General features: G+C 37.8%; 1 protein-coding gene across 5 annotated transcripts in view; it reads right to left on the bottom strand.

Moving 5' to 3' along the window:
* The window catches only part of FBXO25 (F-box protein 25), a 29782-nt gene that overhangs the window by 11974 nt on the left and 1460 nt on the right, over positions 1 to 16348 (bottom strand). For 2 of the 5 annotated variants that reach the window (XM_055810851.1, XM_055810852.1), the window contains exons 2-7: positions 14636 to 14779; positions 13649 to 13699; positions 8153 to 8262; positions 6730 to 6779; positions 4398 to 4490; positions 602 to 695 (exon numbers count right to left, since the gene is read on the bottom strand). In XM_055810851.1, coding sequence (XP_055666826.1) covers positions 602 to 695; positions 4398 to 4490; positions 6730 to 6779; positions 8153 to 8262; positions 13649 to 13699; positions 14636 to 14772 — 535 coding nt within the window. In that variant the 5' untranslated portion in view covers positions 14773 to 14779. Of the gene's footprint in view, positions 1 to 601; positions 696 to 4397; positions 4491 to 6729; positions 6780 to 8152; positions 8263 to 13648; positions 13700 to 14635; positions 14780 to 16348 lie in introns of those variants that run through there. The other 3 variants (XM_055810853.1, XM_055810854.1, XM_005238139.4) reach the window with 2 other exon arrangements.

Here is a 16348-nt window from a genome sequence, read left to right as displayed (position 1 = left end):
GCCTGATTTCCACCACCATATTCATTAATACTGTTCCATAAGTGCAAGATCAAGAATTCACAACTTCACAGGCAAATTTGATGTAGCACTTCATGCTATGCGTTTAAAATGTGAACAACTAGTTATAAATCCATTTTCTTCTGTTCAGATCTGATAGTATTACACCTCCATTTGTTGTTTCTGTGGTTACCAGAAAGTTTTTCTCACTATTTTTTTTAAATAAACAATAAGGAAAAGCAGTTATGTACTTTACATCTCAGTACCTCACGCAAACTGAAAAACAAATGTTACTAATTTAAAAGCTTTCACATTTCATAAAGAGTGTAATTTAATAGTGGACAACAGTTTCTGAACAGAATCTAACTCTCATTTAACTTCACCAATCTGTTTCAACAGAAATGATTCAATAATCAAGAGAAAACAACTTATTGCAGCTGTGGAATGGGAAGTATCAAACTTTTCACTAATTAAATATGCTATATTGCTTTGTCTCACAATGTAACAACGACAATAAAGCCAACAAAAAGAAACTAAAATCAACTGATAGCTTAGTCACAGCAATTCAATCTGAATAAGGTAATTAAAAAACCTTAGGTCTTACCCTTCCGCACAATTTTGTCCAAAATGTTAAAGTAGTTCTTTTGCGCTGCACCACTCAGTGAAGTTAACTGGGATTTTGCAATTAACTGCAAAAGCTAGGACAAAGAATTAAAACTCAGAATGACAGAAGTAAAGGACGGTTTCGAATACACACTTTCAGTACCTACATTCATCTACAACAGCTCAGAGCCCTGAAATTTCGTGAAAGCTTAACTACAGAGTTCAGAAAACAAAGACAAATGCAAAAAGCTTCAGGTATTCCCACTGGCATCCCATGAACAACTCACAAAGAGATGCACATTTTCAAAATACCATACAAATACTATATCTCTGTGATGCAGCTTATAAAGACAATGTGTCACGTGCTCTAATGTAAAAACAGAGGGAGGTTCACAAATAGAAATGTGGTCTTCGATGTGGCTGGGTCCTGAACCCTCTGAAAAATTCGGTGGCCAGGAACATCACTATGAACTAATACCAACTACCAGATTTCCAATTCCTGAGTTAAAGTGTCATACTGGTCAAACTGAAGAGTGATGGACTCAGTGCACTACCTTCTGCTCATGGAGAGGAATGCTGTATTTTACCTAAACTGAGGGGAAAAATTCTCTATTACTCCCACATTCAAGGCCCTGGCAGAAGAAACCACAGTAATGTAATAATGAGCTGTATATATACTGTATTAGTAACGTTCCCTTAACTATATAGTAAGGATCTCCTAGCTGTCCAAACATTTCTCTGGAACCACTGTGAACAGAAGAGTGGTGAGAACAGAAGGAATGGCCTAGGGGAAAACAACCAGAACAGCTTAAGTTCTTGCTGCACATGAATGTCAAGCTATGGGTACTAGAGGCAGCCCTTGCTCCATTCTGACGCCTTGGCTTTTACATTTTAGATTCAGTTTTGTAGCTGATAAGGCCCATTGCCTCTTCAACAAAAAAATGGTCTCTTAGTATGAATTAAGAGAGACTTCGATGTTATGACAGTATCACAATGTTTAGAAGTATGGCACTGAGCTTTACAATTGTTATTCATAATGCTGAGTTCAAAACAAGTGTTCTCAATAAATCAGAAAGGGAAAGCAAGGGGCAGAAACCAGCATCCCCTACAGTGCTGAAAACACAAACCAGCAGAGCTGTGCTTTGTAGGACAGCATCAACTATTAGCAGAGAGAGTGAACAAATACTAAGCCTGCCAAAAATTATTTTGTATCTTCATTTCTAAAATACTGATTTGACACTACACTCAACATTAATTTTCCTTTGGAGGATGAGTGAATACACCTGTTCTCTCCCTGATTTAATAATGTTCCTTCTGGCTTCTCTGCATGATCCCTGACAAAACACTATGTGCTATGAAAGGAGGAAATAAGTCTCCTGATGTATTTTAATACAAGTAATTATTTATACAGTTTTTGAGACTAGATATCAGGACCTCCTTCTTGGTGTTTTCAAAGCCTTTTAGTTTGATTAATAATTTAGCGCACACCTATAAGTTTCTGGCAGTTTGCCACAAGTATGTACATTTCTCTTGATTAACTGAAAAAAAAATATTCATTTATGTCACTCAGACTAAAGATCAAATCAAGGAATCTTTATTAAAATCAGCCAAGTGGAATTTGTTTCTAATTTCAGTGAAGGTTAATATGCAAGTATTAAGACAATTTCAGCAGATCCACAAGTACAACAATCTGACACAAGTTCAGTCTTACCAATATGTGTAGCCATGGCTTATGTTGTCTACTAGAGATAACTTGGAATGGATCAACTGTTTATTCAAATGGAAACATTTTGAAAAAAACCCATCTGTATCAAACTCAATATATCAGACACAACAGCTAAAAAGCTACCGTTATACTACAGCACAAAGTTACAGGAAAACAGCTGAACCTACCTCCTCCCTCCACTGCCCACCCTAAAGAAGTCCTGAGCAGACATCTACATCAACTTTTAATAATGACTGGGAGGTTTTTAGTTACTTGGAGAATCAAACCTCTGAGGAACTGATGCAAAGATATAAATAGATTTTTATAACTGTAAAGCAATTTAAAGTTTTTAAAATTTTAAATAAATTCTCAAATGTTAAAAGGATTTTGGAAGTCTTCCTGCTATTTTAAAATCTACCCTAACTTCTTAGGGTCTACCATTACTTTAGTAATGGTTTGGATCAGAAAGCAAAGTTTTTGAATTTTAAAATATTGCTCTTTTCTCAACAATCTTAAGCCTGGCTAACTAACCAGCCATTTTATATTCTTTGGCAAACAGAAGAGAAACTGGTTAATGCACTTATGTTAGACACTGCACTTTGTTCCGATCAACTGTTTTGAGCAACCCAGCTTAGGCACTGCAGCATCTAAAAATAATGTAAAATTCTAGTTCTGGATTCATTCTACCTGTTTATTATTCAAGTGAGACACTTGAAGCTGACACCATTTATAAGACAGATCACCTTTTTTAGGTGCTTTTTTTTTCTTCCTGCTGTTTGAGGATGAAAAGTCTTGGGACAGATCAAGGTTCTTGTTTCTGCTCCCAAAACTACATTAAAAAGCAATGTTCTAAATCAAAATGCATACATATACCAAAAAATCTACAATGAGACTAAAACAGGCAAGTACCACAAGTGCTAGCCTTGAAGCAAATCCTTTTTCCTCTGTTTCCTTTGTTCCAACATCTCTTGTTTTCTGGAAGCATAATACACTGTCTCAGCTTCACAAAGATGGGTAGAATATATATTTTCTCCAAATACCCCATGGTCTAGTGCAGGGGTCTTCAAACTACGGCCTGTGGGCCAGATACAGCCCCCCAGGGTCCTCAATCTGGCCCCTGGTATTTACAGACCCCCCCGCACCCCCCCCCCCCGCCGGGGTTGGGGGGGAAACCAAGCAGCCGCAGATGACTGCCTGCCACTTCATCCCCGTGCTGGCCCCCTGGTTAAAAAGTTTGAGGACCCCTGCTCTAGTGGAAAGGGGTTTATCCTGGTACATAATTCTGATTTGTGCCTTTTCAAGTTCTGGATGCACTCCAACCACTACATTACTTGTGAACAGCCTCACCATCAAGCCAAACTCTGGTCCTGATACGCTTCACGTTTTGAGCTTCTCTAGGAGTTGAAACATGCATTTTACTACCTCCAGTTAGATGACAAAAAAACTTGGGGCTAGAAAAAGATCAGTATTTCCCAGAACAGGTACTTCCAAGTGGGGAGCTGGTTAGGCACTGAGGAAGTTCAGGCTGCAGTCTCAAGTTTTAAGGAATGTTAACAAAGTTAAATGCATATATATCTTGCTGTAGATTTAAAAAAAAAAAAAAAAAAAGTGCGCATTGAATCATAGGACTGTTAAGAATCTGAAAAAGAAACAAATTGAAGAATATTTGCACATCAAGTATTCTTCTGAAAACTGCTATTTTAAGCGCATGTAAGATGTAGTAAAGCATATTTAAGATGCATTATACTTTGCTATTTTTGGTTGTATAGGAATTATTCTGCCTTTAAAAAAAAAGTTCACTACCCAGGCTGATGAACAACTGAAACTACCATCAGTGTTTCCCTGTAAATACACAGCATACTGGCCAACACCATCCTCCTCAAGCCATAGGCTTTCAGAGGGCAATAATGAGTTCTCACCAAAGAAAAATTACTCTATTTAAAAGTTGCTTCACGCAGTATAAATTACATATGAACAGGTTATTTATACAGTCACAAATCATCAGCTGTTCAGTGCAAAATTATTTCTTTTGTACACACAGGCACATAGTCAAATGCATTTTTAAAATACACATATAAAATAAAGAGCTTACTTTGACCACATAATTGAACCTTCTGATGTCCTGAATTGCACTTGAAAAGTCTAAGCGGTTAAAAGCTTCTCCCAAAGTGCAATAGCCATGTCTCTGAGAAGAAGAATAAATACATTTTAAATGGGAAGAAACAACAAAGAAAATTGAGGAAAATATTCAGAAAAACACTCTGCCATGCAACTGATGCTTATGTATACCATGCTCCCTTGAAATACAATGTATCTGAAATGAAGATTTATGTAATTTCTTTTAGAACAAATGAATCCAGATATGCTATTTGTAACTAACTGGTATATAGGCAATATTACTTAACAGCAAGGCCTTTAAATTCATACTAATCATGCAATCTGTAATCACTGGTATTTGGGTGTCCTAGGAATATACTCCACTATTGCATGGCCACAATGCTGGCAGTCTCTCATGGCTATCACACTCCCCATTTGCCTCAGCACAAGGTAGAGCTTGTTTGTACAGCACTCCGAGCTTACAACTATAAGCATTAACTGACAGAGTTTATGTTCACATTTGAGGGTAGGAACAGAGCTACTTCCTGGGACTGGAAGAACAAATAACCTCAACATGTAGAATTTATTTGCTGTGTACTACAAGTTTAGGTACAATTTTTCTTAAGCATCTGCAAATGTTTTGGTTTTGTTCGGGTTTTTTTTTTATTTTCAGTGCTCTCCCATAGCATATTTCATGTGTTTCTTATCAAGACATTCCTACTCTTGTCTTTTTGCCCTAAAATTCAGTATCCCACTTGGGAAAATAAGTATCCTAGCTGCAAGACAGCCATTTTGAAATCAAGTAAGGTTACAAACTGTGAGAAAAATTAGAATCTCTATTTAGATTACTGTAAATTGTTGTTCTGAACTTTTTGGTTCAGGTATGCTTATTCCTTCTTTTTTCATTCTTCACTTTTAACTTCTTACACTAAGCTTTAGAATTTATACAAGAAATTACTTGAAAAGATTGGTGATTAATTCTATCCATCCCTGGTTTTGTTTTATTTTTTAAAAACAGAAGTGAATTGTCAATTATTAGACAACAGCAGTCACAAGAATAACCTAATTTGTGCACCAAAATACTTTGCCCTCTCTCTGAATGGATAAGAAACCCAAGCAAATAATCACATACCACTAGTACACCAACTTCTGCACAAGTAGGAAAAAAAAAATAATCCCAACATACAGGTTATGAAGAACAGCAATGAGTGATTTTAACCAGTTTGTGTTTTGGCCTGAACGTAGTTTGAAAACTTAAATTAACAACCTTATAATTCACAACACCATAGTGACTGGTGACAGTCTGTCATTGCCCCTTCCTTCTTACCCTAAATTTGAGTTGGCACAAAGGGAAAGGCATGCTCGAGACTTCTGCAGACCAATGTAAGTAACTACATCTATCACAGATGAAGATAAAACTGGGAAACAGGGCTATCACTCTGGTGAAAGGCTTTGTAATACCCTTCAAATGGAGAAGGGCAGCCTCCAGGTCACTGGCCTGCAAGGTGAAGCCTTCCAGTGCCTCTTCTATGTAAGCTCTCTCCACACCACTGTGCTCTTCCTGAGTACAAAGCTCGTTATGGTCTGTCTCAGCTCCAAAATGCAAAGCCAACTTTGCCTGCATGGCTACAATCACCACACTCACCTTCTTGCCTCTCTCCTGGCTGACATTACTGTGTGGATGAAAGACATCCATATCTGTGTCCAAGTTCCACCCACCCCAGATAAACAGTCTTCAAGTTGGAGTTCCAGTTCTGTGTCGATTCCTATGGTTATCTCTACATACAATGGATGTATTTTAACTCCTGGCTTTCCAAGAGGTCATTCCAAGATCTTTCATGTTCCCTTTATAATTGACTGATACAGCTTGTATCCCAAACTGACAGCATCTAGACTTTGTGGAATACAAAGATAAAGTCTGAAACTGAAGTTTTATTTATATTCAAAACTTACACAAAGATTCAAAAACATCAGGCAGCTGCCTGCAAACACCTTCTTTGGAGATGTGACCCTGGTTTTGCAAATACTTTCGATTTTAGTTCAAAGGCACGCACAGTACAGATAGAGACAGACAGGCTTGGAGAAGTAGCAGACAACTGTATGTCCATCCTTGCAAGTTCCCACATCTCTACCACAGTGACCTACATGAAAGTCACTTTACTAGCTGTCTTTGCCTCACCACATGCAGGTATACTACGTTGACAATGAAGAAAGAGTTGAACATAATCCCTAAGACCACACAGCACAAATGTATTATTTCAATATACTATTTGTTGATTAAAAAGCAGAAAGATTGTAGGAATTGACCCACAGTATGCAGGACTTACTTCCCTGGTGCTTTCTTTATGAACATAAATCCATTTTTCACGATAAAAACCTAAAATAAAAATACAAGCATTTTTAGGCTTCAACTTTAGGTAATGCCTTCTAGAAAGAAAATGAAGAAAACATCATCCTCAATAAAACATTTCATAACATAGGAGAGCTGGTAGAAGAGTTTTAACAAAGGAAGTTTTAAAGGCTGAAAAGGATGACTACAAATTTGCACAAGTTAGGTACTTTAAAAAAATATAGGAAAAGTTAAGTAGTTTTCTAAATCAAACACAAGATTTGTCACACAATCGGCAGATGTTGCACAACTTTTGTCAACTGTGTACCAACAACAGTTAATTTCTCCTACAAAACCTCTGTTTTTTTTTAATCTAACAGGCTCCTTCCCACTTAACACAGAAAAGTACAGAAAACAAGCTATCTTTTTGTCCCTGACCGCTCTACCCCTCTAATGTGTCTTCTGTAAATGTGCCTGCTGCACATCCACTTTGTTCAACTAGTTGCAGAATAGTGCAACGAACTCAATTATACAAGATAAATAAAGGCAACTAGGCAGATCTTCAGCTTTCAGAAATTTAGTATATTGTCAAACGAAAGCATGCTCTTACGTACAGCCACTTGAATCTTTCAAAATACTTTAAGCTCAGGCAAGCCCAGGAAAGCTTGCAGGATACTGCAAGACCACCTCTGTTAAAATTTTGGAATTATACAAATAATGGAGGTCATTTCAAGATCAAGGCATTAGAAACACCAAAAAGTTGCGAATCATTTTTTTTTTTTTTATTTTTAAGAAAAAAACCCCTACTCTACCAAATTCTCAATTTCACTGTTTGCTTACTGTCATACACATTTGCATTCCAAAGTACAGGTCATCTTTTAAAAATGATAACAGACAAAATGGCTTTCATATTTTATTTTTTTTAGAAAAAGGGACTTTTCTTCAAGAAATTCAACACTGATAAAGTCTTTACCAAGAGCTATAGGTATTATGAAAAGAGGTATTTTTTTTTTATGAACTGATTTCAGAGTTGTACCACTAATCAGAATTTGAATTAAGCAAAAATAAGATAGCTGCTTTAGTAAGCAGAAGCTTCCATAAGCATCCAGAAGATTTTAATCTAAAAGTAGCCCAAAACCAAAATAGTGATCACTATCAGAAGATATTTATTATTCAGAAATTACTATTCTTAAATGAATTACCTTTGAATCTTTGGAGAAAAAATATAATAAAATCACACAGTAGATAATCAATGCTACAGTTCAATTAACATGTATCACATCTGACACCAGAATTTGTTGCCAATATAAAAGTAAACATAATTCAGAAAGCTACTCTGTAGATATATATAACTGAATGGCTATTATAAAATTTTGCTGAACCTGTAATAGTCCAAGATAAATGAAAAAACCCAGCCTTACACTGTGAATCTGTGTTACTCCTAAAATGATCTTTTTTCCTTTTCTTGGCTGCAAACTCACAATCTTCAGTACTGTATATTTCTTCATCCTCATCATCACCAGTTATGATGCTGAAATAAACACATTTATTAGAACAGCAGTGATTAAATATTTAAGATGCATACAGCTTATAATTCTCTGCATTAAAGTCTGCCAGCTGGAAAAAAAAATACCGTATTTTTGATGATGCTTGTCTATCTGATGGTATATAGCAGCATGTATCTTCAGAGAAGCGGTCTTGTTCTTTTCTTCCCAGGGGGGTTGAAATTTTATGCCATAGTGATTAAATACACAAAAGTATCTTCCCAATAGGTATCTTGTAAATCATTACTGACATTTAGGAAGGACTACTGAGGAGACAGTACCTCCTGGACAACTGGCTGTCTGCAAAGCTCTGGTGTATAAAAATTCATTATCTGAAATGAACCAAGCCTTGAAAAACTGTGCCCACAGGTAAAAGTCAGTGGAGAATTATTACACACCCTTGCAAACACAGAAAGCCAAATACAGACATCTCTCTCACTACTGTCAACTTTGGAGCAAAGTCAGTCTTTTAACAAAAGCCTGAATCCTACACCGTACATAACGCAGCTTTCACAGTACTGTTTTACCAATGATTTGTATGGCATCAAGAACCATGAGGTCTAGTCCCCTCTTTCCCAGAAGGCCTCAACTATACCTATGTCACTTCTGACAGTTAACTACATAACCTAACACTGAGGACTATACTAATTTATATATAGTGTATAGATAGACATAGTTGCATGTGTATATATACAGACACTCACACTATCTAGATATATTGAAAACATATAAAGAAACTTGAAGCGAGGGGCCCAAAACTGAACACAGGATTTGAGGTGTGCTTCCCTTGTCCTGCTGGCCACACTGCTTCAGATACAAGCCAGGATGCTGTTGGCCTTCTTGGCCACCACTGTTGGTTCATGTTCAGCCAGCCCTCAACCAGCACCCCCACGTCCTTTTCCACTGGGCAGCTTTCCAGCCCCTCTGCCCCCAGCCTGTAGTGTTACATGGGGTTGTTGCAACCCAAGCGCAGGAGCCAGCATTATGTAACATTTCAATTCATAAGGGTTTTTTTCCAAAGCTACTATAAAGGAAATTTAAGCTCACTAAAATCATTAATTTAATTATGTTTGAGCATATTGACTGCATTGCCACGTCATGTGAGAAGTTATTGCAGAATCAGAAATAGAGTCCAAAGTTCCCAGACCTAGCTCTATCATCCTAATAACAGATACAAGACTAGAGATAAGGCCTGATACAGAAACACATCCATTCTCATTAACCCAGTGCAAAGGGGAGAAAAGGGGAGGCAGCATTCCTGAAGGCCTGCTTTAGACAAGGAGGGTTAATCTGGCAGGATTCTTTTTGTTACTGGAGAGGAAGTGTTCTTAGAAAGCAATTTAGACCAGTAACACACCTTAAGTGATTTAAAGCCCACCCATACCCCTCAAAGGCAGCTTAAGGGCAGTCAATTAATACAAGGAATTGTGAAGATGAAGAGGCCTATTTCAAACACCCTTGTATTACATTCAAAAATCACCTGTGACATTCCTGGAATTCATGTAATTTTACAGAAAAAACAAATTTGACTGTTAGTGATCTCTGAGGATCTTCTCACATGAGGCTTTATTCCCTCATGTTCTGTTCCACTTCACATGGAGAATATTTCTCTACTGATCTATAACCATCACCATTCTTCCTGACAAACTTTTACGTCTCTTCCCAAGAATTAAAGCAAGTGTCCCACAGGCATCAGAAGAATGGGACAGAAATACAGGCTGGGTACCAAAGCTGCTCCACCATTTCCTAATGCAGGGGTCCTCAAACTTTTTAACCAGGGGGCCGGCGTGCGGATGAAGTGGCAGGCAGTCATCTGCGGCTGCTTGGTTCCACCCCCAACCCCGGCGGGGGGGTCTGTAAATACCGGGGGCCGGATTGAGGACCCTGGGGGGCCGTAGTTTGAGGACACCTGTCCTAAAGCAACCACTGCCTATCTGCTCACCTCCATCCACCCACCCCACCCCAAACACCAAGCTAAGAAGAAACTGAATCAAGTCCTGCACAGGCCACATGGTGTAGCAGAAGCCTTAATTTAACATTTTTATCATAACACTGCACATGACATGTGAATGCAAATTTACAGTTATTCTTACTTTCTTGTCTTGATGATGAGTACATAAGAAGTTATTCTAAAGTTTCTAAGAGCAAAGTACCTGGCAACCTTAGAACTACAATACGCTACATAAAACATGCAAGAATTTCAGCTTTTTCAAAAATGCAATTTCATAGGAGCATTTAAATAACCTCTTCAGTACAACACTTAATGCTGGAAAACTTGACAGGGCTATCCAAATTCCCAGCTATTCTTCCTCATCCCCTTGCTTCTTTTCTCATGGAAGAAGGAATGCCCTCAAGTCATACAGAGACACACTAAGTGTTTTAGAATAGACTCAAAGCGCCTGCACAAAATGACCTTACAATATATTTGTAAAATGCCAAAATTATTTAAGACTAGATTCAAATCCAAGGACTTCTATCCAGCGCCAAAAATACTCTTGTGAGCACTGTATCTCACTTACAGAATTAGACAAGAGATACCACAGACTCAAATGACTACCCTGCCAGAGCAAGTAGTTCATATGAGTCTAACGCACAAAAAAGGAGCATCATCATGATAAAATCTTATTAGTCTGATTATTTTTCAAAAGGAAAGCATAAGACAGCTTTACTCTTCAGTTGCAGGTTTCTGACAGGTAGTTACATACAATTCTGTAAGGCAGTGCTCTTCTCTCTCCCCCACCAAGCTTCACGGACACAGTGCCATAACATGGGAAATATATATCTGTGCTAGAATTTATAGATACAAACTTCACGTAGTGGTGGCTGACATTCAGCCCACAGAGCTCTAATGAGCACTGCCTCAACTGCATTTCCAGCTACCGTTTACCTTGGATATAAGGCACTCTTCACTTACATAAAAATATTAATTATCCAAATAAGCAAGAGCTACAGAAGGCAGCCTCTCATTTTTTCCCATCTCAGTTCCTGTAAATGAAACTTAATTAAGTGCAACTACTGAAGCATTATTCCAAAGAATTTAAAATATTCCTGCACAAGTGATTATGTTTGTTCAAGCACAGTTATCATTAGATCCACCATTTCTGACTAATTTCATCAAATGGTTTCACCAAGGCACTGACTAATGATGACTAATCAAATACTACATGCTTCAATTTAAGTTATTTACATGTCTTGAAGGTTCATTTCTGAATCTGTTTGCAATTAGACCTTCCTAAATTCTGAAGAGAAAGTATTTGGCAAGTAACTATCCATACTTTCTCTCACAGAAAATAATACAAGTAAAAGGAAAGAGGGTTTCAGTCAATTACATTGACTTGAATTTATTTCTTTTTAAGGGAAAACTGCTGTAACTGCTCCCTAAAATACAATACTCAAGTACTCCCTTTAGCATAGATTTCTACAGAATATTTTGGTGAAAAATATTATGACATTTAATGGGTGAAAATAAATAAAACCCTGTTAGGACAACCAGACAGGCGCACATCATCACCCCTATTAACAGGGCAGTTTAAAGAGGCAAATAAGTACTTATGTTTTGTTTACTATGCTTCTTCCACGAAAAAGGAAACATTTTATCAAGCCTCATTCTTAGCCAGTGCTACACCATGTTAACAAATATCCTAAGCTGAGCTATCTATCCAATATACAGAAGATATGTTTCCAAATAGCTTCGGATGGTACAGAGAACCAGCCATCAAGACACAACACACTGCAGTACGAAGCCCTACAGATGGAACAGAAGAATCCCACGCCTGGGTATATGCTGGGTGCAGACTGGATAGGAAAAGGTTTTGCAGAAAAGGAGCCAGAGCCCTTGTGAATAACAGTCAGAACACAGGTCAGCACTGTGCCCTTGTGTTGTATAAAGCCAACTTCACCCTGGTCTTAGATAATTAAAGGGTCTCCTGCAGATTGAAAGAAGCAATCCTCCCCCTTTATTTGGCCTGAGAAACTGCATCTAAAGTACTGTATCTAGTTTGGGGCTCCCCAACACAATAATAAAAACATTGGTATACTGGAACAAATCCAGCGGGGAGTTACCAAGGTGATTAGGTACTAGAGCACATGATGCATGAGTGTAAGAGAACTAAGCTTGTTCAGTTTTAAGAGGTGCTGGTGGAGGGAAACGTCATTACTGTCAATATCTAATATGAGGGTATAAATAAGAACTAGAGCGTAAGGTTAGAGGAGGTAGGCAGTAATAAGTCAAGTGGTAATAGACACAATCTGTGGTCAGAGAAATTCTTACTATATTGGTGGTGGGCCAACAGGGACAGATGACAAACAAACCAAAACATAAAAATCACAGTGAGGGTAACAGAAAGGAACCCAGAGAGGAATTTCCATTCTTGGAAATGCACAAAGCTCAAATGGGTGAGGTCCTATAAAACCTGACCTCACTTGGCACTGCTTTGAGTATGTTTGGAGCATGATCCCCAGACGACCTTTCCACCCCGAACTGTTCTATAATATTGTGCAAATAGAGATTAATTGCAGTTTAGTAGCAAAGGCTAACTCACAGATCCAAAGTGCAAGATGTAATGAAATTACTCCCAAGTAGCGCTACTTCGCCAAGAAGTACCAACTTGAATTCTGTAGTCTAAGTTGGGACAACATACATTTTTAACTGAACAGACAGAAGCAGAAGTAAGGGAGGGGGGTGTTTGTGGTGGGAAGGACCACAGAATATACTGTGGTTTGTCTGTGCTAAGTAGAAGTGCAAGATGAAGGTGGGGACCTGGGAAATCGCTACAGATGAGGGCATCTGCTGCAGACTAGGCTGGTCCCCGAGATTAGGATTCTGAGAAACTGGCAAGCTAGCCTAAGAAACCCGAGTCATGAAACACCTCAGACTTCATGAAAACTTTTTTTGCTCCCAGAACATTTCATGGCCAGCCTCCTCAAACTAATGTATCTATTTTAGTCCTGAACTTTATGCCCATATCTTTTCAAAAAGAGTTGACTTAAATCTGTTGCTAGCAAGACAACTTCAGAGGAGTTCAATACTAAGTTGTTTCAGGACTAAGGGAAAAAAATGTGTAGTATTTTCGCTTGAAGAAGCAATAAAAGTACCTCATCTTGCTCTCTGGAGAAAAGATATATGCATATATAATTAGGATCAGAAGAGCAAAAGTCTTAAGTATATTCACACAGACAATGATCATTTGTGTTATACTTGCCAAAGAACACTCATTAAAGCAAGATGCAATTATTTAGTAACTGTGCAAATAGGTATCAAAATTAAATTAGATTTCCTTTCAATTGCCAATTATATTATTAAAGATATAAGAAAGAAGTAAGAAAAGATTTTTCTCAAAGGTATTTAAGGCAACTTTTATGTTGGAGGCTTACTGAACACTCTTCCAGACAAGCATAATCTTTTGTATCCACAGTAGCCAGACTCTGTGGAAAAAGAAGTCCAAATAAGCTCAATGACAGATGAACACAGAAAGAAAAGGAAGCATGAAGAAAACAGCAGGTCAAGATAACCTTAATAATAATTCTTCACTGTCTGATAACACTCTTGAAGTTTATTTCACAAATTTAGAAAACACAGGTGTATGACTACAGCAAGTCCTAGCTTGCCAGTGAATTCCCTTTAAGTCAGATCAATTACTGTGTCATTTACTGGACTAACAACGCTGAATATTCTGTTTTCTCATTATAAGCACATTATGCTGGAATTTATGGCCAAGAATGCTATCCCTGAGAAGTACTTCGTGGAGAAACCAAGTATAAAGTATCCTTGTCCAAAGAAATTTCTATCACACCAGTCTCTGGGCACCTGCCCCAAGTATTACGTCTTTTAACTAATACTTTCTCACTTGTTCTACAGGAGCACATAGTCTATTTATTGTGTTAAAAGCATTACCATAAAACTACCATTAATTATTTGGAGCAAAGGCATTATATGACTGCCCTAAACAGTCCTAATCCAACACCCAATCAGCAGAAAGTCTTCCTTCACTTCCAGGTAACATTTCAATATGCCTGTTGCACTAGCAATTTGTAAGTATCAGTTATCTTTAAACGGTACTTCACAAGTTTTTTGTTTGGTTAGGTTTTTTAAGTTGTTGTTTTATTTTTTAAAGACACGAAAAATAAGATGGGATCCATCTGCCTAAAATAAGCAACTCATGAAGCAGTGACAAAAGACAGCCAGCCTTCACAGGGGTCTCCTGACTAATGGAAAAAGCCACATGGTTGCATTTGTATACCTCTAGCATATGCAGATGATATCATCTACCACAAACACTTGCAGTCTGAATGGAAAGTCAACTTTTGCCTTCCCATCTGCTATTAGAAAAGAAAAAGTGATTCTGCATGAGTTAAACTTACACAGTGTGACTGATATCATTCAGCTGATTATTCCCATCCTGAAGCGTGTGACTGAAGGGTTCACATCGTTTCCACCCATCTTCTGTTTTAATCCATCTCCATCCAGGGGATCTCCAGTCTTGGCCCAAAAATGGCATGGTTTCTCTATAAGCAGCAAGATGATCATTTTTATATTGTTTATTAATTTTTAAAAGTTGCAAAACTTCTTGTCATTACTTCAGTTTTCTCTGTAAGCTTAAAAAAATACAATGATTACCTAGAGGAAAGAAAATTCTCTGTAGAGCATCCTTTTAAGAAACAGATTCATTTAAGTACATTTTTGATTCTGTAACCTCAATCTTCTTGTCTTTCAGCATTTATTAGATCAAGACAGGTTTTCTAGTTCTTTAGATAACCAGGAAAATCATCATAGCAGTCTAGGAAAGAGATGATACCAAAATGAACAAAACTGTATCCTGTGTAATCTGCTCAACCATGATCAAACAGATTACTGATTTTGAGACCTGACCAATAAATGGTTCTTAAAAAGTTTGGCAGGCCACAAAAATCAGTGTTCCTTTTATTCTTTTCAAAGGCTTACAAATACTGAGTTTGCACTACACTCTGTTAGTGATATTTTGGTAAAAGAGTTTTCACCTTCCCAAGTATTTTTTCAGTTGTTGTCTAAGGTCACCTCCCACGCTAGTCTATTTACTGGACAAATGGAGACTGCAACATACAGTCAATTGTGAAACACCTCTTGAAACTCCTACAAACAGATGCAAGTCATCACAGGTGTATCATTCAGTGTTCTGCTAGCCTCTTTCAAAAGGGAGATTCACTTCTGACACATTAAGTAAGAATCTGAACAAAGCAGTTTTCTATACTTTGAAGACTCTGACCATGCTACCTTTTGCCCTCTTCTTCCCATTCATGACGCACACATGTTGCTCCTTATTTTAACTAGAGATTTCACACACAAGCTATACAGGGAAAATAGCATTCTCATATTTGAAACATGTTAACATATAACAAAAACAGTTTTCCTCCTAACAAGCATGCATTTTCTAATATTTTTTCAACTTGAAGAAACCATTAAGCTGTATCAAACATCACGATGATTTTTTTTAATTCATTTGCATTCTTGACCAGCATGTGCCCAATATATTAGTTAGAACAGAAGGCACAGACATGTAAAAAGCCTGAAGTACAAATTGAGTGAGACAGTATTTTATTTTTACTATAAAACCGCACACGACACAAAATGAAGTGCTTTGTCTAACCCTCAGCATTGCCTAAATTCTCCTTCCTACTTATACCTCAGCCTTCCTCTGCATCCAACAGGAATCCTTCCCAAAAATATACCACATCCTTTCCTCCAGCCACCACAAACTTTGTTCATGCTTATCTGGTTTTCCAAGCTTTTTACTGCATCCTAGAAGTATTATGAACAATAACATACTTCCCCCCCCCCCAAGTTGTTTAGAACTCCTCTCATTTTGACTGAAATTAAGGCCTCTTATTATCAAAGAATAGGTTTTGGTTGGAAGGGACTTGCCAAGATCATCTGGTTCCAAGCCTGTCATGGGCAGGGACACCTTCCACTAGACCAGGTTACTCAAAGCCCCATCCAGCCTGGCCTTCAACACTTCCAGGGATGGGGCAGCTACAGCTTCTCTGGACAACTTGTTTAAGTGCCTCACCACCCTCACAGTAAAGAATTTCTTCCCAATA

This window comes from Falco peregrinus, chromosome 7 (assembly GCF_023634155.1).
Source record: "Falco peregrinus isolate bFalPer1 chromosome 7, bFalPer1.pri, whole genome shotgun sequence".
Lineage (NCBI taxonomy): Eukaryota > Metazoa > Chordata > Aves > Falconiformes > Falconidae > Falco > Falco peregrinus.
The sequence above is the reverse complement of the archived record's forward strand: the minus strand, read 5'-3'. Positions and strand labels throughout refer to the sequence as shown.